The 26,718-nt window shown below is 36.5% G+C and overlaps 1 protein-coding gene across 3 annotated transcripts in view; it reads right to left on the reverse strand.

Annotated features, from left to right (window-relative positions):
• PPP4R4 (protein phosphatase 4 regulatory subunit 4) overlaps positions 1–26,718 on the reverse strand; it is a 105,820-nt gene that overhangs the window by 69,984 nt on the left and 9,118 nt on the right. For all 3 annotated transcript variants that reach the window (XM_081829996.1, XM_081829995.1, XM_081829997.1), the window contains one exon: positions 1,399–1,501. In XM_081829996.1, coding sequence (XP_081686122.1) covers positions 1,399–1,501 — 103 coding nt within the window. The remainder of the gene's footprint in view (positions 1–1,398; positions 1,502–26,718) is intronic.

Genomic DNA, 26,718 nt, shown 5'->3' on the forward strand with positions numbered 1-26,718 from the left:
TCATGCCAAGAAGCTTAGGTCAGTTACTATCACTGAAATTGAATGTGAAATTAAACCTGGATGGTGGAGACTTAATTCCATTGAAAATACAGCATGATTCTGGGAAAAATAGCTATGAAAAATGGATTCACTTTTGAATCACACGCAAAGCCAAAATAAACATTTTCTCAATTCACTATTGTAACCAGTAAAAAGAAATTCATAATGCCTGCAGAGAAATGTGGGCATCTTGTAAAAATAACATGCTACATCCCTCACCTAAATCATAGCGGCCAGAACCATGATGTATATGTCTAGAAATGAAACTCAAGAACACACTAATAATTATAGTTTTTAAACACATATAAATTAATAAAAAATTATGAACAAGCTATAACCAACCAGAAAGCCAAAGCAAAGTATACAAAACTCACTCACTATCAGCAAACATAGTGCCCATTAGTATGTAACCTCCCTGACCCTAAATGGTAGGTAAGCTCCCTGAGGACACATAAGCTGTTGTCTGCTTTGCTCATTCAAGTTCTTACAAATAAGAACAACACTCTGCACACAGCCACAGATAAATAACAAATGCTATGTATCAAATATTTAATATTATATATTAATAATCAATAAATATTAAATACCAGAGAAAAGAATGTTCTAATAAATCAAAGATTTTTGTTTAAAGCAGGAAAACTAATTCCAAAGGAATTTAGGAATCAATAAATAAATATAAAACTAAAACTGTGATGGCAATTCAATCTTTATTTGGTGATTCTTTAGAAGTCACTAGAGGGTGACTATTAGGAATATTAATTAAATTTAATTATTGGTGTTGCAGAAATACTATTAAAATAAATTTACATCAACAGAATACCAAATAAGATAGCTATGATTTCATAAGACTAAGGAAGATGATTTTTTTTTTTGAGCTACTGAAAAGCTACCTTTATTAAATAAAATGTCTTGGGGCACCTGGGTGGTGAGTCGATGAAGTGTCCAACTCTTGGTTTAGGCTCAGGTCGTGATCTCAAGGTCATCTCATGGAGCCCCCCGTCAGACTCCACACTTGGCAAGGAGTCTGCTTGAGACTCTCTCTCCCTCTCCCTCTGCCCCTCCTCCCTCCCCCTGTGCATGCACACTCTCTAAAACAAACAAATCTTTTTTAAAAACAAAATGTCTCTACTGAGAAAATGACTAAAGAAACATTTACAACTTAACATCTGGATTTTTCCCATTTTCAGCCAATTTTCCTAAATATTTTCATTATAACTCAAAATGTGTATTATAATACTTCCTCCACTCCACAATTAGGTACAAAAGATCACCCATCCAAAATTCTGACATCTCCTCCTGATAATGACAATGTGCTACTGGAAAAATGGTAAATTCAAATCTTATTTCACACCAACTTACTCTAACTTTCGGCAAGACTCTCCGAAGTGTCTCAGCAGGATTCTGTCGCATCAAAAATGGAAGATTTGCAATCACACTTGTTCCTTGGATATCTTGGCCAGCACTTACAAAGAAAAGACAAATTTAAAATTTGTAATTACAAGCCGAGTGCCTAGTTTACAACTATAAAAAGCAGGGAATTTTAATGATAAATGCTCACAGACATCTGACAAAGTTTTAAACTTTAAACACATCACTTAGATATAAAAATAAAACCAGACCTGAAATTCCATTAAGGAAATCTTCTAACAAATGCACAAAGATATGAATCATGCTTCCGCTAAAACAAGATTCTCTACATACATGTCTTAAGTCTAAAAGTCTTGAGGCAATTTTTAAGTACTTCCTATAAAACTCTACCTCATTTTTTCCTATGACCTGCCAGTTTACTGTACTTTATAAAAATATATATAGATGTTGCAAAATTTCACTATGGTAAAATATTAATAACCATAACAACAGCAGGGACAGCAACAAAATCGACTTACCACAGACCCATACAACTTTCTTCTGGTACAATGAAACCACTGTTGCACTAGCTGGACTCTAAAAGTTGCCAGAAATTTCTTAAAGATATACTCAGGTATATTTACATGGTACCTTTTTGATATAACATTCATTAGGTCAGTAAAGCTTTCCCAAAATAATCTCAGTGACACTCTAGGGGCCTAACCGCCTTGGAAAATGTGTTCAGATTCTTCTGAAAAACTACTTCCATACAGAAAAGTCTTTGTTTGAAAGCATTAGCTAAGCGACATGTGCACATACTTGAAACATATTATTAAAAAGATGCTAGTCAATGTGGCACCACCTCAGATGGAAATTCTACTTTTTCTTAACTGATAACAATTTAAATGTTAATTGCCGACACCATAATATTTATTTTAATTAAAATTATTTTTACTTAGCACTTCAAATAGAACTTTTGTGATTATCTGTACATAAGACCTTAACATGGTTTTTTAAAGAATTTCTTAAGGTATTACATTTATTGGCTTCAGAGTTTAATAAGTTCTGTTAACAAGAATCATATCCTGATTCTAAATGGAGTTGCCCCGTTGTGAAGAAAGGCTTTTCCCCTGTTGCAATATGGCAGTGAAATACAGGTCAGTACAATCATTTCACATCCTTGACGCTCTCAAAGTGAATACTCGAAAAGACAACGTGCTTTCCTTCCAAAATAGAAATGAGAAGAGAGTGAAAGAAGGGACCCATGCCAAGATGGGAAGAAAATCAAAAAAGGGAAATTAGAGTTGCATATACTATAGGTGACCCTTGAACAACATGGGGTTAGGGGTGCCATCCCCCCACACAGTCAAAAATCTGCATGTAACTTTCAACTCCCCCAGAACCTAACTACTGTTGATCGGAAGCCTAACTGATAACATAAATAGTTGACTGATACATATTTTGTATATATATCATATACTGTAATCTTACAAATAAAGTAAGCTAGAGAAAATAAAATGTTATGAATAAATTCATAAGAGAAAAATACATGTACAGTACTGTAATGTATTTACTGAAAAAATATGCATATAAGCCGACCTGTGCAGTTCAAACCCATGTTGTTTAAGGATCAACTGTACTTCTCGTGGGTCAAATGGTGGCCCTCCATAAGATATGTCTGCATCCTAATCCTGGAACCTGGGAATGTTATCTTAATTTGACAAAGGATCTTGAGACCAAGAAATCATCCTGGATTATCCAAGTAGGCTATAAGTCCAATAACAAGTGTCTTTAAAAGAAACACTCAGAAAAGACAAACCAAACAGAAGAAGGGAATCTGATCACAGAGCAGAGATGGGAACAATGCTGCCACTAGCCAGGGAATGCCAACCGCCACCAGAAGCTGGAAGAGGCAAAGAACAGATTCCCCTAGAGTCCTGCTGACACCTTCATTTCCACTTGGTGATACTGATTTCAGAACCAGTAAAAGAATAAATTCCAAAACAGTGAGAGAATAAATTTTTGTTGTTTTCGGCCATCCAGGTAGTGGTAATTTCCCATGGCAGCCACAAGAAACACACCACTAAAGAACTGGGAGAGAGGAGAAATACCTGAGAAAGTAATGTTTCATAAGACAATTCCTGGCCCAAAGCAGAGGTTCAGTGTCTCCTGGAAGGATGGATGAATGGATAACTCATTAGATGACCTGATGCCAGGAATATTTAATATTGAACAGAACACTGGTGAATTTTATTCACTAATTTTGCAATTAGGCAAAAAACAATATGGTATCAGGCATCTAATAGATGTGGGATGCCTGGGTGGCTCAGTCAGTTAAGCGGCTGCCTTCGGCTCAGGTCATGATCCCAGGCTCCTGGAATCCAGTCCCATGTTGGGCTCCCTACTCAGCAGGGAGTCTGCTTCTCCCTCTGCCTGCCACTCCTGCTTGTGCTCTCTCTGACAAATAAGTAAATAAAGATCTTAAAAAAAAAAAAATCTAATAGATGTGAAGACCAAACATTGCACTGAGGAAACATAAAAACAAACAGAAAACAGGGGCGCCTGGGTAGCTCAGTCATTAAGCGTCTGCCTTCCACTCAGGTCATGATCCCAGGGGCCTGGAATCGAACCCTGCATTGGGCTTCCTGCTCAGTGGGAAGCCTGCTTCTTCCTCTCCCACTCCCCCTGCTTGTGTTCCCTCTCTCATTGTGTCTCTGTCAAATAAATAAATAAAATCTTAAAAAAAAAAAAAAAAAACAGAAAACAAAAAATAAATGGCAGATTTAAGCCCAAAATATCAATAATTACATAAAACATAAATAGTCTAAATTCATCAATTAAAGGACAGGAAATGGCACAATGGATTTAAAAACATGACTCAACTAAATGGAGCCTACAAGGAACTAATCTCAAATAGAGTAACAGCAGCAGGCTGAAAATAAAGGACAGAAACAGGGATCAGAAGAAAGCAGGAGTGGCTAGATTAGTACCAGATAAAGTAAACCTCGAGGAAAAAATCACCAGAAACATTAACATTATATCATGATAATAGAGACCATCCTCCAGGAAGACATAGCAATCCTAAACGTGTGTACACCAAATAGAATTGCCAAGTATGTGAAACAAAAGCCTACACAACTGAAAAGAGAAATAGACACATTACACACGTACATGGACATTTCCACACCCCTCTTTCAACAACAGATGGAACAAGGAGACAGAAAATTATCAAGGACATAGGAGAACTCAACAACAGCATCAGCCAACAAGATCTAACTGATATTTATAGTACACTCTGTCCAACAACAGATTACACATTCAAGTGCCCAAAGGATGTATGTCTAAAAAGACCACATCCTGAGCCATAACACAACCCTCAACAAATATTTAAAGCTTGAAATCAGGGGCACTTGGGTGGCTCAGCTGGCTAAGTGTCTGCCTTCGGCTCAGGTCATGATCTCGGGGTCCTGGGATCCAGCCCGGTAGAGGTGACGGGCTCCCTGCTCAGAGGGGAGTCCGCTTCTCCCTCTCCCTTTGCTCCTCCCCCTGTTCATGCTCTCTGTCTCTCTCTCTCTCAAATAAAATAAAATCGTAAAAAAATTGAAACCATACATTGTTTTCTCTGATCACAATGGAATCAAACTAGAAATCATAACAGATCATTTAAAATTCAAAAATTCTTGGGGACTAACACACTTCTACATGATGCATGGGTCAAAGGAGGAGTCCCAGGAAAATATAAAAATACATCCACCTGAATGAAAATGAAAGTACAACATATCAAAATTTGTGGGACACAGCGAAAGCAGTGCAGAGAGGGAAACTTATAACACTAAATAAATGCATACATTAGAAAGGAGGAAAAATCTAAAATAATAATCTTTCTACTATGAGAACCTAGAAGAAGAAAGGAATCACGATAAAAACAGAAGGAAATAGTAAACAGAAGAAAGTAATGACATAAATACAGAAAATGATATAGAAAATAATTTTTTTAAAAAACCTCATTCTTTTAAAGGATCAATAAAATTAGGGCACCTGGGTGGCTCATTCAGTTATCTTGATTTTGGCTCAGGTCATGATCTCAGGGTTATGAGATCCAGCCCTATCACTTCTTGGCCTTTTGGCTAAGATCAAGTACATGAGATTGAGCCCTGCATCAGGCTCCATGCCGGGCTTAAGATTCTCTCTCCCTCTCCCCCTCCACCCCCATTCATTCTCTCTCTCTCTCTCTCCCAAAAAAAAATAAATAAATAAATAAAGGATCAATGAAATGGACTACCTTCTAGTAAAACTGGCAAATTAAAAATGAAAGAAGACACAAATTATCAACATCAGGATTGAAACAGCATATCACTACACCCTATAGACACCAAAAGGATAATAAGAGAATACTACAAATAATTTGACATATATAAATTTGAGAACTTAAACTAAATAGACCATTTCCTAAAAAAAAAAACCCACAAACCATCATAACTAACCCAATTCAAACAGATCATTTGAATAGTCCTACAACCATTAAAGACACTGAATTCTTGTCAAAACTCCTTAAAGAAATCTTCCAAGTCCAGACAATTTCACTGGATAATTCTACCAAACATTTAAGGAAGAAGTAACACCATTCTACACAATCTGTTTCAGAAAACAAAAGAAGGGAGAACATTTCCTAAATTACTTTATGAAGCTAATATTACAGAAATATAAAACCAGGCAAAGACCAAAAAGAAAAACTTGAGAACAATATGCTTCATAAATACAGATGTAAAAATTCTTTTTTTTTTTCAGATGCAAAAATTCTTAACAAAATATTAACAAGTCAAATACAGTGACATGTAAAAAGAAAAGTTATATACCATGACCAAATGGGGTTTACTCCAGGGATGCAACGTTGGTTCATTTTTCACAATCAGTGTAATCCATCATACTAACAGGTTAAAGAATAAAAATATCCATGATCATATCAATCAATGCAGAAAAAAACATTTGACCAAATTCAATACATGAACACTGAAATTACAAATACAATACCACTTGAAAAATGAAATACAAAAATAGAGAGGTTTAACACAATTCATACCAAAAATCTAAACAAGATTTTCGGGAGACACAGACAATATTTTTCTAAAATTTATATGGAAAGGCAAAGGAACTAGAATTCTTGAAAAGACAAAAATTATACAAATGGAGAACCAGATTAGTGGTTTTCAGGATTTGTTAAAGATGGGTGTAGGGAGGGAAATGAACGTAACTAGACAGTGATAGAAATCTTACCTATCTTGATCATATCAGTATCAATATCCTGGCTGTGTTGTACTATAGTTTTTCAAGATGTTACTATAGGAGGAAACTAGGTAAAGGGTGTATATGGGTATCTCTGTATTATTTCTTACTCCTGTATGTAAATCTAGAATTATCTCAAAAGGAAAAGTTTAATTAAAAAAAAAAATCAATCAATATGAGAGAATTCTTTAAAAACACATATGAGCATCTCAATAGATGCAGAAATCTGACAAATCTAGCATTCATTCATGATGTAAAACTACCAACAAACCAAAAATTCCTAGATAAAGGATGCCCTTCAGATAAAGGGCATCTATGAAAAACGTACAGCTTTCTTCATATTTAATGGTAAATGAATGAATGCTTTCTCCCTAATCAAGAACAAGACAAAGATGCTCACTATTACCACTTCTATTCAACATTGTGTTGGAGGCTTGGTTTGTGCCAGGAAAATAAGCAATAAAAAGAAATTAAAGGCTTATGGATTGCAAAGGAAAGAGTCAAATTGGCTTTAGCCACAGACATTATTGTCTACAGCAAAAATAAAACTTACATGGAAGGGCGCCTGGGTGGCTCAGTCGGTTAAGTGACTGCCTTCGGCTCAGGTCATGATCCCAGGGTCCTAGGATCAAGTCCCACATCGGGCTCCTGGCTCGGTGGGGAGCCTGCTTCTCCCTCTGACCCTCCCCCCTCTCATGCTCTCTCTCTCTAATAAATAAATAAAATTTTAAAAATAAATAAATAAAAAATAAAGAGACCTTTACTTTAAAAAAAAAAAAACTTACATGGAAATGCAAAAGATCTCGAATAGCCAAAACAAACTTGAATACAAACAAGGTTATAGTAGAGCAAATATTACCTTATTTCACAACTTATTATAAAGCTACAATAAAAAAGTGTGGCACCAGCATAAAGATAGTTCTGTAGATCAAAGAAAAAGAATCAAGTGTCCAGGAAACAGACTCAAACATAAATACATGGTTGATTTTTGACACAGGTGACAAGATAATTCAATGAGGAAACGATCATCTTGGCAACAAATGGGGCTGAAACAAATGGACAGCCATATGCAAAACATAATGAATCCTTCCCCAACCTGAAGCCACATACAAAAAATTAACTCAAAGTAGATTACAGGCTTGAATGTACGAGCCAATACTATAAAACTTCCAGAGGAAAACTTAGCAGAAAATCTTAGTGACCTTGGGTTTGACAAATATTCCTTAAATAGGACAAAAAAGACATAAATTATAAAAGAAAAAATATAACAAAAAGAACTTCATCAAAATTAAAAACATTTGCTGGGTATTAAGGAGGGCACTTGTTGTGATGAGCACTGGGTGTTATATGTTAAGTGATGAATCACTACATTCTGCTCCTGCAACCAATATTATATTACATGTTAACTAGAGTTAAACATTTTTTTTTAATTTTTAAAAAATTTTTAAAAATTTAAAAAATTTACTTTCCAAAGGCACTGCTACAAAAACAAAAAGGCAAGCCACAGACTGGCATGAAATATTCGCAAGATATATATTCAACATACAACTTGTATCTAGAATATACAAAGCACTCAAACTAAATGATAAGAACATCCAAAAAGAAATGGACAAAAGATTTCAAAACTTCACCAAAGAATATATTCAAATGGCAAACAAACACATGAAAAAGATGCTCAACAAAATTAATCATTAGGTAAATTCAAATTACAACCACAATAAGATACTACACATCTACTAGAATGACTAAATTTATAAAGACTGAACATACCAAATGTTGGCAAGGATGAGAAAGTACTCTCACATACTACTGATGGAAATGGACAACGGTGTAATACTTGAAAAAGTTTGACAATCGCTTAAAAACTTACACATACACCTACCAAACAACCTAGACATTCCACTCTTATTTACTCAAGAGAAACAAAAGCACATGTTTACAGAAACACCTGAACACAAATACTTATCAGAGCTTTGTAATAAACAAAAACTGAAACAACCCAAATGTTCACTAACAGGTGGGCAGATAACCAGATTCTGATATATTTATACAAAGCAGAATACTGTTAACAATAAAAAGGAATGAACTATTGATACACACAACAACATGGGTGAATTTCAAAGTAATTATGCTGAATGAAAGAAGCCATACTACTGTATGATTCCATTCATCTAAAATTACAGGGAATGCACATTAAACTACAGTGACAGAAAGCAGATCAGCTGTTGCCTAGAGAATGAGAAAAAAAAATGAAGTTAGGATTGCGAAGGGGCATGAGAAGTTTCAGCGGTGACTGATAGGTTTATTATCTTCATCATGGTGAGGATTTCATGGCCATATACATATATCAAACTCATGAGACTGCATTTTAAATATGTGCAGGTTCTTTGTATGCCAATAACACCTCAATAAATATGTACAAAATAAAGTATGTAAATACAAAAAGACTGACAGAAGGGTACCTAGGAAGGCAGCAACAGTAGACACGTAGTTTTTGAAATTTCCTGAATTCCCCATAAAAACAGAGCAAGAGTAAAATAAAAAACTCATGCACTACAATGACAACATAACCAATTTCCCACATAAACCCAAGATCCTGCATGTATGGACAGCAGCTAAAACTATAAATGATTTTGTACACTCCAATACCCGATGAGTTCAATGTGTCCATAATAATATCTCAAGGAGCTAAACTAGTCTTATCCCTATGAATTTTCAAAACATGTAGAACAAAGAACACTGAAGAAAAATTCTAGGAAATAGACTCTGAACTGAAGAGGATAGGACAAAAGACCACAAAGGGAAGACAAGGTCCAAATAAATGTAGGGAAATAGAGCCCAGAAACCTCAGAAAGTAAAGCATCCTATTTTTTTTTCTTTAAAGATTTTATTTATTTATTTGACAGAGAGAGACACAGTGAGAGAGGGAACACAAGCAGGGGGAGTGGGAGAAGGAGAAGCAGGCTTCCCATGGAGCAGGGAGCCTGATGCGGGGCTTGATCCCAGGACCCTGGGATCAGGACCTGAGCCGAAGGCAGACGCTTAACGACTGAGCCACCCAGGCGCCCCGTAAAGCATCCTATTTTAAACATGAGGTAAAAAAATAAGAGGGAGCTCTAGAATCCTGAAATTAGAAAAGCTACCATGAACCACACTGCCTCCTAGGGTTTATGAAACTAGTTTCACGTAAAAAGGAGAAACACAGAAGGATCATGATGTAATTCCATATATAGCTACCAAAAGAAAAAGAGAATAAAGAGTGGACTAATAGCCCTAAAGACAGTGAAAGACAGCCATGCCCACAAAACAGCTAACTATAATTACTATTTCTCCACAAGCAAAAGAGAGAGAGAGAAAGAAAGGAAGAAAGAAAGAAAGAAAGGAAGAAAGAAAGAAAGAAAGAAAGAAAGAAAGAAAGAAAGAAAGAAAGAAAGAAAAGAAAAGAAAAGAAAGAATAAGATATCGGAAAAAACCCCATCAATGATAATTATGAAAACTCAGAAATAAGGTGATAGAATTCAGGAAAGAAATGAAGAAAATATTTCAAAAAACTAAAAACTAGAAAGAACACAAGGGTGAATGAATGCAATAGATAATGCCTTAAGAAAAATAAAAGGTGAATCAAAAAAAAAAAGAAAAAGAAAGATAATTTTTAAATAAAAAAGATTTAAAAGATTTGGGAGAAAGTAAAAAACATTTGAGAGAAAGTGATATAAAAGCTAGGCAAAAAAGACCAGCTCCTACTTTTAATAGGAGTCCTCAAAGAAAAAAATCCAAAGCAAGGGAAGTGTTTAAAAAAAGAAAAAGTTATAAAATGAAACCTTCCTTTAAATTAAAAAAAAAAAAAAGATTTAAAAGAGCACACCATATACCTGAGAAAACCAATCTAGCATAACCAACACTGAGATATACTTGACTTTACAGAAAAAAACAATCCTTTGGCAAAATCAGCAAATTACTGAGAAACAAAATCAGATTGCCATTAGATTTTGACAGCAGTAAGATATTAGAAAACCAAATAATAGTTTACAGGTAATATTGCTTACCATAAACAGGACATGAAGAAACATACAAAGAAAGTGAACTTAAATTATAATCACCATAATCTCTATCAAACACAAAATCTAAATTTAATTTCTTTTTATTTTAAGATTTTATTTATTTATTTGACAGAGAGACACAACAAGAGAGAGAACACAAGCAGAGGGAGTGGGAGAGGGAGAAGCAGGCTTCCCGCGGAGCAGGGAGCCCGATGCGGGGCTCAATCCCAGGACCCTGGGATCATGACCTGAACCAAAGGCAGACGCTTAACGACTGAGCCACCCAGGCACCCCTAAATTTAATTTCTAGAGTTAATTTATGTCCGGCCCTTCTCCCACTCAGGGAGAAAAATGTGTATTTTATGGGTAATGTGTTGAGTATTATTGCTTAGAAGGGAAAGCAACTGGGTTAGCTAATCATTCTCAGTGGGAGTGATCTCCTACCCACCAAGCACCAGGACACATATGACAAAGTCTGGAGAAATTTTTGATCATCACAACTTCAGATGCTACTGTAATCCAGTGGTAGAATCCAGGGATGCTGCTAAACCTCCTACAATGCACAGGACTGCTGTCCAGAGCTAAGAATATCAACAACTCATTTTGGTTGGTTTACACAATGGTTTACACAAAGTAGCTATTAGCTGAACCATATGACTTTGCCAATATTAGGTAACTGTTGACCTACAATAATGGCAATTTCATATTTTCAACTTACACACTGAGCTTAGCAGAAATATATTAAGTCAAAGACTTCAAGGAAGTGTACCAACCTTTACAGGTTGGTAACCACAATATGCTAAAGCAGTGGTTCGCAAACGTTACCATGTACCAGAATCACCCGGGAGCACCTGTTAAAACTGGGCCCTACTTTGAGAGATTCAGGTTCGGGAGATCTTGGTGAGGCCTGAGAACCTGATTTCTAACAAGTTCCCACGTGACCCTAATGCTGCGGGTCTGGAGACAATACCATGAGAGCTACCATGATAAAGAATTTAAAAGAAAAAAAAAAAAAAGAGGAGACTGCAAAATTCTTCACATTTTTAGGACTACATGAGTGAAATGAGCCAAGTGCACAGTAGCAGTTTGCCCAAATGAAGCAGAAGGTCCATCTGATGTTGAATGCATTTGTTCGCTCCTGCTGTTAGTCCTGGCAACAGGGTTCCTCTTCACAATAACAATGTTCAAAGTGATGTGGCAAAGAACAGTTAGCAGAGGTGGAATAACACGTAGTCTGCTCAAACGCTCATTACAGAAAAGCAGGAAGAGGAGCGTGGGAAGGGATTGTGCATCTGACAAAAGAGACAATGACAAGAGTAGACGTGGCCAGACGTTAAAGTGAGATACTGCGCTTGCATGCCTGGAAATTTCCTGAGTGCTGTGGGCCCTGCTGCTATCTCCTGTTTGGTAAATAAACCAAATACGTGTGGATCTACGCAATCATCACTGATTGTAATGAACCCAAAAACGGTCAGCATAGGTTGAAATCAACAGTATAAAATTCACTTTATTGCTATTTGATATAGTGAATGTAATTTTAAAATAAATGTTGACTCAATGTCATTATACTTTTTTTTTATATACAAAGTAAGCTTCCTAGAGTTCAAAACCTACAACTTTCAACTGAAAGGCACAAGGGACCATCATCCTGGCTACAAAATGCATTGTCCCTTTGTGCCCCAGTTGTGCTATTCTTTGGGACATGTTCCCTTTCTAGGATACTCACTGAGAAAGAAAAAGGACACAAGCCCACTCAGCAAACCATTCCTCTAAAACTAAAAAGAACTGGGTTAATCATCTAATATGTATACTAGTGGCTAAAAAGGAAAGAGGAAGGAAAAAAAAAGACAAGATAAATAAATGAATTTAGGACAGCTATCTTCTAAATTCTAAATTAATGTTACTAATTATTTTATTCCCATTGGGAGAGGCACCTATTTTAAAGACCCATTTATAATAATATCATCAACCAATGAAAAACAAGTCAATCCACTCAAGCATTTCTCACTGTAATAAAGGTTCGGTCTTCCTTGTCGCCCAAGCTCCTGCCACTGTCATGGGTAACCTCAGCATTCAGATAACCAGCAAACAGCTAGCTCTTGACCCCTCTACTCCAATGATGTTTTGCCCAAATTTTACATTCCCCAATGCTTAGCACAATCTATCGCATGTAAGAAAAGCTCCATAAATATTTGTTGATTTAAACTGAATTTGCCTCCACATCAGCAACCACTGTCACATGCTGGATTTTACCCTTACCTGGAAATGCTTATCTCTAGAATCTCAAACTCTGGGATCTCACTCACTGGCCATAAACTCTTATATTTCTATTTCTCTATCATTAAATCCATTTTTTTTACCCTCCTCCCATTTCTAACCTGTCAATTCCTTCTTATTCTCCAGTTTCTAATATTCCTCCTAGTGCCTCTTTCTTTCTCACCAGCCTGAACCTGCCTGGCTGTTCCTCCAACCACACTCTCACCAGTCACCTCCTTCTTCAGTTCTCCTCCTCCTTGACAACAACAACAACAACAAAAATAATATCTAATACACTGCATGCCAGGCATTATGCTAAAATGAGCACCTTACTTGTAGTCATATTATTTAATGCTCACAATCTTATGAAGTAGAGTAGATACTTTTATTAGCTCCATTTTATAGATAAGGTTAACTAGGGCTTAGAAAGATTAATGCTCAGAGTTACCCAGACTGTATAACCCCAAAACCCAGGCACGACACTGCCTCTCTTCCAATCTTTGCGCCCAGCCAATACCAAACCCATCCAATTGTGCTTTCCATCCCACTCCTGCTCCTAAGCTATGGAGAATTATGAGAGCAAACTGTATAACTATGCTGTGTAATGCTTTTAAAAACATGATTTCAAAAAGAGCTGGTCCTCAGTGATGCTGGGGGGAAACAAAATGATAATCAATTTGTGGTAAATCAAGAAAAGGACCAGAAATTCTTAGTATATCGTATTGCCCAAAGCACTTTCAGAAACATTATCTTGGGTCTTCAAACATGGGGCTATCTGTGCTAGTTTATGAAACCCATGCCCTTCCCACAAAGAAGGCTAGAGCTGCATGTTAGAACAGATCTGGAGACTGACAAGACTGCCTTTCTCTATCCTTGTACCTTGCTTCAACCTTCAAAGAGCTCAAACTCTAATGAGGAAGACAGATGCACACACTAAGAATTCTGACTGTATAGCAAAAAGTCCCATCTCTTTCCCTAGCTGGCCAATCTCACTGTTTATTTAATTTTAAACCACTGGGGAAAGGGAGAGGGGAAGGAACAGATACCATCCAAAAATGATGACATAACATGGTCAGTCACTACCAGAGAAATTAATCTGAGAACTCTAGCTTTGCTACTGTTAAACTACATGTAGGATCTCAAATGATTTGTGTATACACAGTCTGTGGTCCTAATCCTAGCAGCTCTCATTTCAAACTCAAAAATATAACACAGAAGCTGCTGACGCCGTGTTTGAATGCAGAACAATGAAGCAGATGCCGTACAGGCCTTGTTTTGAGTTTGCAATGAAAGTAAACTTCACGTAGTTGACATTTAATTATTTCTTTACTCAAAGTAAATTATTAAACAGTTTGTTTTAATGAATGGAGCAAAATAAATTAAATGATTAGCTCAGAGAATTAAACTTCCAAGAAAAACAAAACCTTTTAAGACAAAGATGACTCAGGAATCTAAAGCAGAAGATGCAGAATACCAGTCCACAATAGCAGTCATCTTTCAAATGTGGCATATTCTCCTATGTTAGTACTATAAAATCGAATCCAGAATAATGTTAAATCTTCCGAGTACCACCTTTACATAGTTAGGGAAACATTCAACTCTGCTTAGTCATTATGCTTAGAATCATAGAGAAATATATTATATTTTTGAATAGCACCAAGGAAGGGTAAAAGAAAAATTAACATTTAAGGATCTACAATGTGCCAGGCAAGACACTTCACATAATCACATTAATCTTCACAATATATGAGCAATATATTTCTATCCTTACTTTACAATTGAGGAAACTGAGGCCCAGAAAAATAAAATGCAAATTACTCAAAGCCAACCCAACTACTAAAGACTAGAGCCAGCCAGAATTCCAACTATGACTTCTAAGCCCATACCTAACCTAGGGCCACGATACCTAGGATAACGTCACATCTAAGAAGTGGCTAAACTGTCAGCCTAGAAATGTCTCTAAGTTGATAATGCTGCAAGAGAAAAATGTGCACACGATTTATTTAGTAATATTCATGTTACAATAAATTCTTTAGCTGACAATTTCCACTCTGTATCTTTTACTATCACAGTGCCACATCAGCATAGTAGGCAGAAGGTATGTGTTCATTGTGACGAACGAACAAACTCCTCTCTTGATTGAATTCAGTTATACAGACAGCATTTCCTTTTGAGTGGCTCTCCAACTTCATATATCAACTAGTGAGTTCCTTTCCCCTTCGGTCTACCAACAAGGGTCTACCTCTGGCTCTCCAGGTATGTATCTTGGAATTACTTTCACCTTCCCTTTCTCCCTCATACCCCACAGCAAATCTCACAGCAGCTTACAAGATGAGCATTATTATCCTCACTTGTCCTGGTGTGGAATGAAATTATTATGGGGCAATTATTAACTATGTCAAGACTATGTGATGCTAACTTTGATATGTTTTTATTTGATTATACATAGAAGGATAATTATTATTAAAATTTAGTTTGTTATATATATCTACATACATATACACAATATATGTATATATACATATATATACTATATATATGCATGTATACACACACACACACACACACACACACATAAATACACACACAGGCAAACTTGTGTGTCCATGCCAGGTCACAATTTAAAATTCTTGTATGTCATAGTAAAAAAAAAAAGAAAATCACTGCTCCACAGTATTTTGCAAAGAGTAAAAGGAAGATTACCAAGGTCTGCCCTACGTAAATAAGCTACAGCAGAAATGTTGAAAGGTATGCAAAATATAAGTTCAGGAATAACTATACAAACTTGGAAGATTTCGGAGAACACTGTAGTCTCTCTGATTAATTTTGTAATCAATCTTTCCACTTCTCCATTAACACAGTAGTAAAAATCTTTTTAAAACTACTTTTAAAGACTATATAGACATATCAGGACATAGCGGGGGAGAAAGGATAGCTAAGAAAGATTCAGTTTACGGAGCTGCCAACCCAGTAAGAGAGGAACCCAGGAGGGAAAACAGAAGAGTAAAAAAAAAAAAAGAGATAAAAGCAGGCCAAATCCCTGGTATCTACAGGAAGAAAAGATGATAAATTGCTCTCACAGGAAGGGGAAGAGACCTGATTGCTTAACCTATAGAACACAGGAGGACTGATATGTTCAATTAGTCAGGAAGTACTTAATCAGGACCTGCTGGTGCCAGGCACTGGTTCTGGATTCTCCAACATAATCTAATGATGCTTTATGCCTAGCCACAGACCTTGTCGGACAGCAAGGACTGAGTAAGTGCTTATTATAGACTGGGCAGTGAACTAAGCCCTGGCCGGGATATGAGGGTAGAGCAGATATAGCCCTTGCCTTATTAGAGCTTCACAGTCAGAGAAGACAAGTATTAAATGACAATCAATGAAATCATCTCAAGTGTGCAAAGACCTATCAAGGAACAGGACATTTGAGAACATCACTTAATTTAGAGGCCAAGGGAGGGCTTCCTTGAAGAGTTGAGACCTGAAAATGAGTAGGAATAGGTGAAAAGAGAGAGTCGAAGGAACAATGTGTTCAAAGGTTCCACGCCAGATGGGATTCATGCAATCATTTTATAATGGTGTACTGAACACTTATGATTTGCCAGTCACTGTGCTCTGAAAGTAGAAAGAAAACAATAAAAACAAAGCACTCTCATTCTGTGTATCTGAATTAGAGTGAAAAAGAAGAAATGGCTTCTTGCAGAAATTAAATCAATAGGACTTGATATAAAACCAATTACTGAGGGAAAAAGGAAGAGTACAAGATCATTCCCAGATTTCCCTCCAGGATGATTTGAAAGGTCAGGCTCCAATGACAAGTGAAGGCACGTTTAGATAAAAAAGTGATGAATTCAGTTTGGGGCGCACTACGTTTGAAAAGCCAGCAAGGCGTTCGGGTAGAGACATCCTAGTGGAGACACCCAGCAGGAAGACCTGGCCCAAAGTTCACAAGAAAAACCCAAGGTTATAGTCACAAATTTGGAAAGTATGTCATAGAGATAATCACTGAAATCTAGGGGTGGATAATATGACCCAGAAAGAGAGTCCCAAACAACATACAGTGGTTCCTGTCTGCTTGACTGATATTACTGCAAATGAAGTACCAAATCAGAAGAAATGTAACACAAACAAATCAATCATAAAATGTAAAAGCTCATCGGTCAACCCCAAATCAATATGCAAAATCTGCCTGAAATGGCTCCTTTTCTCTAATGCTAATGATAGGATAGAACGGAGTGTGTTGAAGAGGGCCTAAAGCAGTGATCATCTCCAAGGCATAATTTCCCTAAATCCATAATTCACCTCCTCACATTGTGACAATGAAGAAACCAACATCTATAAAGACTATAGAAGCTGTTCAAGTCAACCAGGTAATTACTGTCAGGGTCAGGACAGTATCTCCATAAAGCAAGAATCTAATTTAAATAAAACAACAAAACTATTGGTCCTATAGTATTTCTTATGAGTTCCAAAAATAACTATTAAGTTAATTTCAGGGGGGCCCAGCTGGCTCAGTCAGTGAAACATGTGACTCTTAATCCTGGGGTTATAAATTCAAGTCCCATTTGAGTGTAGAGATTACTTAAAAATAAAATCTGTTTTAAATATTTTAATTAATTGGGGCACCTGGGTGGCTCAGTCGGTTAAGCATCTGCCTTTGGCTCAGGTCATAATCCCAGAGACCCACACCTCCCCGCCCCCACCCCCGCTCAGCAGGGAGTCTGCTTCTCCTTCTCCCTCTGCCCCAGTCATGCTTGCTCTCTCTCTCTCTCCCTCTCTCTCAAATAAATAAAATATTTTAATAAATTAGTAAATAAATAAAAAACTTAATTAATTAACAAATTAATTTCATGCATATATTTTCTTCTTTAAGAGAAACGAAGTCAGGAGCACCTGGGTGGCTCAGTTGTTAAGCCTCTGCCTTCAGCTCAGGTCATGATCCCAGGGTTCTGGGATCGAGCCACGCATCGGGCTCCCTGCTCCGCGGGAAGCCTGCTTCTCCTTCTCCCTCTGCTGCTCCCACTACTTGTGCTCACTCTCTCTCTCTGTCAAATAAATAAATAAAAATCTTAAAAAAAAAAAAAAAAAGGAGAGGGGCGCCTGGGTGGCTCAGTCGTTAAGCATCTGCCTTTGGCTCAGGTCATGATCCCAGGGTCTTGGGATCGAGCCACGCATCGGGCTCCCTGCTCCGCGGGAAGCCTGCTTCTCCCTCTCCTACTCCCCCTGGCTTGTATTCCCTCTCTCGCTGTGTCTCTCTGTCAAATAAATAAATAAAATCTTAAAAAAAAAAAGGAGAAACACAGTCAATTTTATCCCTCTTGCCCCTTAAAGAATTATTTTAGACATTCCTATCATTCCTTCTAGCAATATATGAATTACCAGTCCTCTAATTATTTTAAAAGAAAAATACTATCTAAAGAAATATAATTGCTAATTATACCACACGTAATTCAATGAGTAAATATGGATACATATGAATAAATTTATGAGTTAAAAATGATATATATCTTACCTAAATTATTTTAATATGTTGTCCATAAGACTAGGTCCATGTGTTACTTATGTGGAAATCATAAAGACACTAAGCAGTAAATGGACTTTTTAAATCACAATATGTAATGATTTTTACTACAAAATAATGATTTGATGAAATAACAAGTCATTCTATTCTTATTTATAACTCTACCTGCACAAAAGGATTTAGAAAAGCACCCACTTAAACATGCAAAATATTGAACACTTTAATATTTTTTTTAAATACGAGGCAAAAGAATCAGAGTTGATTTGTATGCCCTGAGCTTTTTTGTTTTTTAAAGATTTAAAGAGAGAGAGAGTTGGGGGTGGGGGGAGCAGCAGAGGGAGAGGGGACAAGCAGACTCAGTGCAGAGTGCCAAGCGGGGGCTCCATCTGAGGACCCTGAGATCATGACCTGAGCCGAAACCAAGAGTCCGATGCTTAAATGACTGAGCCACCCAGGTGCCCCTATCCTGAGCTTTTTTTAAACTACAAATAAGTAAATATTTTTGAAAGAATAGAGAAATGAAGGTAAGCTGATAACTGCAGTGAACGCTGAATTAAGTGTACAGTCATAGTGCAAGAAAGAGTCTTAACAGCATGACTAAGTACATATCCCTCACTTTACTAACAGAATAGAGATGCTAAATGATGTTCCCAAGGTCACACAGCTGGTTAGTGGCTGTGCTCTGTCTCTTAGCAACAAGGATTAGAAGAAAAACAGAAGTTTTATAGCTCTCACTGCCTAATAAAAAAAAAACAAAATTAGTGTCAACTAATCATATATATGTAAATATATATATATAAACATATGTAGATTCCTGTATAATAAATAAGAAACTAGAGCTAATAAAACATATGCTGTTTTGGAACATTAAGAAAATTTTTCCTGAAGAAGAAAAAAAGAGGCCACATCTATTTACTCACTAGCGTACCAAAAGAAATGATAAAACACTGGAATTCTGACCCTTCAGCAGGTTTCTGCCAATCCAGTATTTAAAAACCATCTTGAATAAAGAAATGCAGGAGTTTTTTAATGCCTATATCAGAAAACTACAGAAACCTTGTGAACATTCCTATTTTGTAAAAGAAAGATTTAATCTGCTTAAATATCAGAGATGAGGAACAGGAAAGATTGAGAATACTCACAGGTTTTTAACCTGTGACATGAAGTAGATGACGGTGCCATTTATCTGAGATAAACAAGCAACTCACATATGAGTAAAGATGTGAAGGAAATAATAGACCTAGCAATGCAGATATCTGAGGAAAACATACTAAAAGCAGAAGGAATACAAGTGCAAAATCCGAGGTAGGTGTACACCTGGTATATTTAATGAGTAGCAAAGATGGGTAGAGTACACACCAAACAAAGAAGGGAATAGTAAGAAATTAAATCAAAGCAGTTATGGGGAAGGAAGAGGTAGTCACAGAAATCAGGGAAAGTACATTCTCAAACTGTAATGGAACGCAACAAGAAATCAGAAACAAAAAGATACCTGGAAAATCCCTCAATATTTGGAAATTAAACAATACACTTCTCAGTGACTCATGAGTCAAAGAAGTCTTGAAAGAAAGTTTGGTTGTTGTTTTTTGTTTGTTTTTTTTTTTAAAAAAAAGCCTTTATTTAAAGAGAGAGTGTGCACATGCCCACATGAATGAGGGGGGAGGAGCAAAGGGAAAGGGAGAATCTCAAGCAGACTCCTGGCTGGGCTTAGAGCCCAAGGCCAGGACTTGATCTCAGCACCCTGAGATCAAGACCTGAGCTGAAATCAAGAGTTGGACATGGAAGCTTAACCAACTGAGCCACCCAGGTGCCCCAGAAAGAATTTTTATTTCAACTAAATGACAAGACATAAAACATCAAAATTTGTGGAATGCAGTTAAAGCAATGCCTAGAGGGAAATACATAGCATTAAAATGCATGTACTGGGGTGCCTGGGTGGCTCAGTCGTTAAGCGTCTGCCTTCGGCTCAGGTCATGATCCCAGGGTCCTGGGATCGAGCCCCGCACCGGGCTCCCTGCTCAGCAGGAAGCCTGCTTCTCCCTCTCCCACTCCCCCTGCTTGTGTTCCCTCTCTTGCTGTGTCTCTCTCTGTCAAATAAATAAATAAAATCAAAAAAAAAAAAAATGCATGTACTAAAATAAAAGATCTAAAATCAGTAAACTAGGATTCCACCTTAAGAAATTAAAGAAGGGAAAACTAAATGCAAAGTAAGCAGAATGAAGGAAATATTAAATACAGAATAAAAATCAATGAATCAATGTATCAATCAATGATCAATGAATGATACAGAAAACATTACAATACCGAAAAACATTAAAGAAAAATGAAACCAAAAGCTGGTTCTTTTAAAAGATCAACAAATTGATAAACCCCAAATGCAAACAAGAAAAAAAGTGAGAAAACACAAATTACCAGTATCGGCCATCAAAGAGGGGACATCAGTACAGATCCCACAAACATTAAAAGGGAATACTAGCATAGTCTAATTCAATGCCCATAAATTCAGTAGCTTAGACAGAATACAGTTAAGTACTTGAAAGACAAAAACTACCAAAACCCACTCAAAAAGAAACAGACAACCCACGGAGCCCTATATCTATTAAATAATTGAATTTTTAGTTAAAAACCCTTCCAAAAAAGATAATCCCAGGCCCAGATGGTTTCATTGGTGAATTCTACCTAACATTTAAGGAAGAAATATGGGGCATCTGGCTGGCTCAGCCGATGGAGCATGTGACTCTCGATCTCAGGGTTATGAGTTCAAGCCCCGTGTTGGGGGTAGAGATTACTTAAAAAAATTTTTTAAACATTTAAGGGAGAAATAATACCAATTCTACACAACCTCTTCCAGAAAATAGGAAACCACTTCCCAAGTCATTTCATGAGCATCCTCCTAAAACCAAAAGTAGGCAACGATATTATAAGAAAACTATAGGATCAATATCTTTCATCATATTAGATGCAAAAATCCTCAAAACTATACTAGCAAACAGAGCCCAGAAACATTGAAAAAAGACTCATATATCATGACCAAGTAGATTTCATCCCAAGAATGCAAGGCTGGTTCATCATTTGAAAATTGATCAATGTAATTCAGCATATTAAAAAAACTAAGTTAGAAAAGCCATACACCATATCAATAGATTCAGATAAATAATATTTACAAGATTCACTACCCATTCATAATAAAAACTGTCAGCAAATTAAGAATACTTACATCATATTTAATCATGAGAGACTGAATGCCTTCCCCCTAAGATCAGAAACAAGGGAGGTCCTCTCTCACCACTCCTACAGGGGAGGAACCTGGCAGATACTACTTTAACCAAGTAATCAAGATTATCAGCACCAGTGATAAATCGTGCTGATAGCATGTAAACCCCTGAAATGATGGGATGAGAAAGGCATTTCACCTCTGTGGATTCTTCCCAAAAGCCCGTAACCCCAATCTAATAAAGAGAAAAACATTAGACAAATACAACTTGAGAGTCATTCTACAGAATAGCTTACCAGTACTCTTCAAAACTATCAAGATATTGAAAGGCAAGGGAAGTCTACAAAAGCATCGCAGCCAAGAGGAGACTAAGGAGATATGCAATGTGGTATCCTGGAGGAAAAGAACATTAGTGAAAAAAACTATAAAATCCAAATAGTCTATAGTTCAGTTAATAGTCATGTACCAATGTTAATTTCTTAGTTTTGACAAAAGTACCAAGGTTATGTAAGATATTAGCTTTAGAGAAAGCTGGTGAAAGTTATATGGGAACTGTCTGAACTATTTTTGTGATTTTTCTGGAAACCTAAAATAATTCCCTCAAAAATTATCTTTTTTAAAAAAAGCAGAATGTCAGGGGTGCCTGGGTGGCTAGTCAGTTAAGCATCTGCCTTCAGCTCAGGTCATGATCTCAGGGTCCTGGGATCGTGCCCCGTGTCAGGCTCTCTGCTCAGCGGGGAATCTGCTTCTCCCTCTCCTTCTGGGCGCTCTCTCTCTCAAATAAATAAATAAAATTTAAAAATTAAATTTTAAAAAAGCAAAGGTCAGAAAAAGATATACTATGTAAACACTGACCAAACAAAAGCTGGAGTGAGTATATTAATATCAAATAAAGTATCCTTCAAAACAAAGAATATTTCTAAGGATAAAAACAAATATTATGTAACTATAAGGGAGTTAAATCACCAAGAAAACTTAACAATCCTAACTGTGTATGTACCTAAATACAGAAATCAAAATACCTGAACTACTATTAAAACTGACAGATTTGAAAGTAGACAAATCTGCGTTTATAGTTAGAGACTTCAATACTCCAGTCTTTGTAATCGGTAGAATAAGTAGATAGAAAATAAGAGATATGGAAGACCTGAAAAATACCATCAACCCACATGACCTAATTCACATTTATAGAACATTATACCCAACAACAGAATGCACAATGCTTTTCAAGTACACACGGAATATTCACCAAAATCAACCATGTTCTGGGCCATAAAACAAACCTCAGCAAATTTAAAAGAACTGAGGTCAAGCGAAGTAAAGTATGTCCTGTGACCATTACAGAATTAAACTAGAACCAATAACAGAAAGATATCTCGGAAAATCCCCCAAATAACTGGAAAATTATGTGAGGTACAGATAAACACCAGCCCCGTGCATAAACCATCCCCTTTCCTCCCCACCATTATCAGAGCTGCGAGGAGGGGTGTCCTCTCCCCCACAAGCCCAGGCTGTACTTTTGTGAATCCATTCCCTCTTCAAGACTACTTATTTTTCAAGCAAATATAGTTTAATTTTATTACCAAGAGAATTTCTAAGCAAATACAGTTTATAAACTTATTACCAAGAAAATGTATATGATAATTCTAAGCCAGTCAGACTTCTCAGTCTGATTTTTCATGCACGAACATGTAAATATTTTTATGCTAGCCATATAACTCTCATTCTGCCCAAAACGTATTCAAACCAAATCTACAATGTGCAGAACGCCTTAAAGAAAAAATATTTTCTGATATTTTTTAGTTCAGCAAAATGAACGGTATTTTTTCTTTAATCATAATGTTATTGCATCCAATCCTTAATGAAACACAAGCACTTCCTGAATTATGACTATTTACATTACAAATGACAATTTTTTAAAAAAGCTGTGAAACTCTTCACCTCTCCAAGGACGTTCTGCCCTACAAGGATGACCATTAGCACCACCTAGTGGATGAAATAATAAACTGGGATTCAACATCTCTTTTATCTTAGAATTGAGGATACCCTGCTTCTGAAGCAAGATGGAACCTTAAATTCTATCAGGTTCAACCCATTGTACTATATGGAGGGAAGAGAGGGGGAACGGTGCCTGAAGAACTTGACTTGAATGTGATCACAGACACAAACGCCACGTCCCCTGATTTTTACACTCACAAATTGGTCCTTTCTATTGCACGTTGCAGCCATGTGCAAAAAAATTAACCTCAAACCTTACCTTCATCATATGCAACATTTGCCTGGAAATGGATCAGAGACCTAAAATTAAGAGCTAACACCTTAAAACTGCTAAAAGAAAACAAAGGAAAAAAAATCTTAATGACCTAGAAGTTGACAAAAATCTCTTAAATATAACACAAAAAGTACTAATTATAAAGGAAAAAAATCAGTAAATTAGACCTCATCAAAATTAGACCACAACAAAGCAAATACCCTTTGCTCTCTGAAAAATGCTTTTATAAAAATTAAAAAGCCACAGACTGGGAGAAAATATCTGTAAAACATATATCCAACCAAAGGGCAAAAGCTTTGAACAGATACTTCCCTAAACAAGAAATATGGCTGGCTTATAAACACGTGTAAGGATGCTCAATGGCCACTGATCATTTGAGAAATCCAAATTACAAATACAATGAAACACCATCACACTAGACCACTAGAAACACCATTAAATGGCTTGAAACTAAAAAGACTGATCATACCAAATGTCAAGTATATGGAACAACTCAAGCTCTCATACACTGCCTGGAAATGTAAAATTACAAGTTCACTTTGGAAACAGTTTATCAGTTTCTTAAAAACATAAATATACATCTACTACGTGACCCAGCCATTGCACTTAGTTGTATACCAGAGAAGGAAGAAAGCATGTGTCCACCAAAGATTTGTACGTGAATATTTATAGCCACTTAAGTCTGTAGTAGCCAAAAACTGGAAATTACCCAAATGTCTATTAGCAGATAAATGAATAAGCAAAATATGTTATATCCTTAAAATGGAATAATTATCAGTACCAAACAGAAATAAACTATTGATGTATGCAGCATTATACATGAACCTCATAATAGTTGAGTAAAAGATGCCAGACAAAATAGTAGATATTCCAATTTATTCCTATAAAATTCTAGAAATTGCAAACTAATCTATAGTGACAGAAATTAGATCAGTGATTGCCTAGATGGGAGATCAGAGGAAAGAGAGAGGATATTAAAAAGGGACACAAAGTTACTTTTGGGAGTGATGGATATGTTCATTATCTTGTGATGATAGCTTTATGGGTGTGTGTGGGGGGGGTGTATACATATATGTATGTATGTCAAAATTCATATATACATATGTCAAAATTCATCAAATCATACAATTAAATGCAGTTTACTGAATATCAATTATACCTCAATAAAACTATAAAAAATGAAAAACATATATATTCATCACATAACCCAGCATTCTATTTTTAGGCATTCATCCAAGAGATATGAAAACATATGTCTACATTCTAAAACAGGAAAAACCAATCTATAGTGACAAAAAGCAGATCACTGGTTGCCTAGGGTCACAGTGGAAGATTAATTGCAAAGGGGCACCATCTGGAGAGAAAACTTTACAACTACAGGAAGTTTCCGGATGGGAATTTTCCCATACATTCTATATATACACCTATAAAATATGTTCTGAATTGCAAACAGGTGATTAAAAAGACCAATAAACCCTGAAACAAATAATACATTATATGTTAATTAATTGAATTTAAATAAAAAATAAAAAGACCAGTAACAACTATCCTTTCCTAAACACAACTCTGCACCAAGCACTATGCTTTCTATATACATCTCCTCCAATCTTACAGTCCTATAGTATAGATATTATTATTGCCATTTTAGAATAGGAGGCTTGAACTCAGAGAAGCTAAGCAACTTACCCAAGGTCTCTCAGTAAGTAAATGAGTGAGCCCCAGCCTCTAAGAATAAATCTGGGCTTGTCTTAATATAAAGTATTTCTGACGCAATGTCCTGCCTTCTCAACACCCAACATACTTGTTAACTGGGGATGAACTCTATTCTACTGAGCTCGAAGAAAAATGCTTTTGCTTCCTTACTTCCTTGAACACAAGTATCTGCTGGTATAATGTCACTTGTTCCCCAGGTGATCCCTAACACAAGTACTCAATAAATATTCTGTACCGTTTAACTTAAACCCATAAGATTTATTCTGAAGTAACTATTCGTTGCATTACAAATCCTTTCCATTATTAATATCTCTGACTATACTTAACAAGATAAAAACTGCCCAAATCTCTCATAATTGCATCATGTTAGTAAGCTCCAGATCTTTCCAATGACATGATATGGGTCACTTTTACATTGATGAAAATAGTTTACTCTTTTGTTAAGCTTTTCCTACAGATTCCATGAGAGCATTCTGCTTTCTACTGATGTCACAGAGGGAGCCTTCTGAAGCTTCAGTAAATAGGAAAAAAGAAGCCAATGCCATTGTTAAAGCTCGTAACAAAAAGCAAGGAAAAGGAGGTGGAAGTAATCACCAAACCCCTTACAGTCAGTGACCTAGTACTTTTCCAAAACAGGGTATTCAAGGTTTGCCAAGGACTTAAGTAATTTGGCCTGAGCAATAATGTAAGATATACAGCTAGAATCCATTATACACTCCTCTTTTTTTTTTTTTTAAAGATTTTATTTATTTATTTGAGAGAGAATGAGAGAGAGAGAGCAGGAGAGGGGGGAGGGTCAGAGGGAGAAGCAGACTCCCTGCCGAGCAGGGAGCCCGATGCGGGACTCGATCCCGGGACTCCAGGATCATGACCTGAGCCGAAGGCAGCCGCTTAACCGACTGAGCCACCCAGGCGCCCCCATTATACACTCCTCTTTACATGTGAAGCACTAGTCCTCTATTCTAAACCATGAAAATGGAGGCGCTCCCTAGTTCAAGTCATTCAAGCATCACCTTCACAGAGGATGATA

The sequence above is a fragment of the Leptonychotes weddellii genome, chromosome 9, assembly GCF_054177405.1.
Source record: "Leptonychotes weddellii isolate Sample4059 chromosome 9, ASM5417740v2, whole genome shotgun sequence".
Taxonomy (NCBI): Eukaryota; Metazoa; Chordata; class Mammalia; order Carnivora; family Phocidae; genus Leptonychotes; species Leptonychotes weddellii.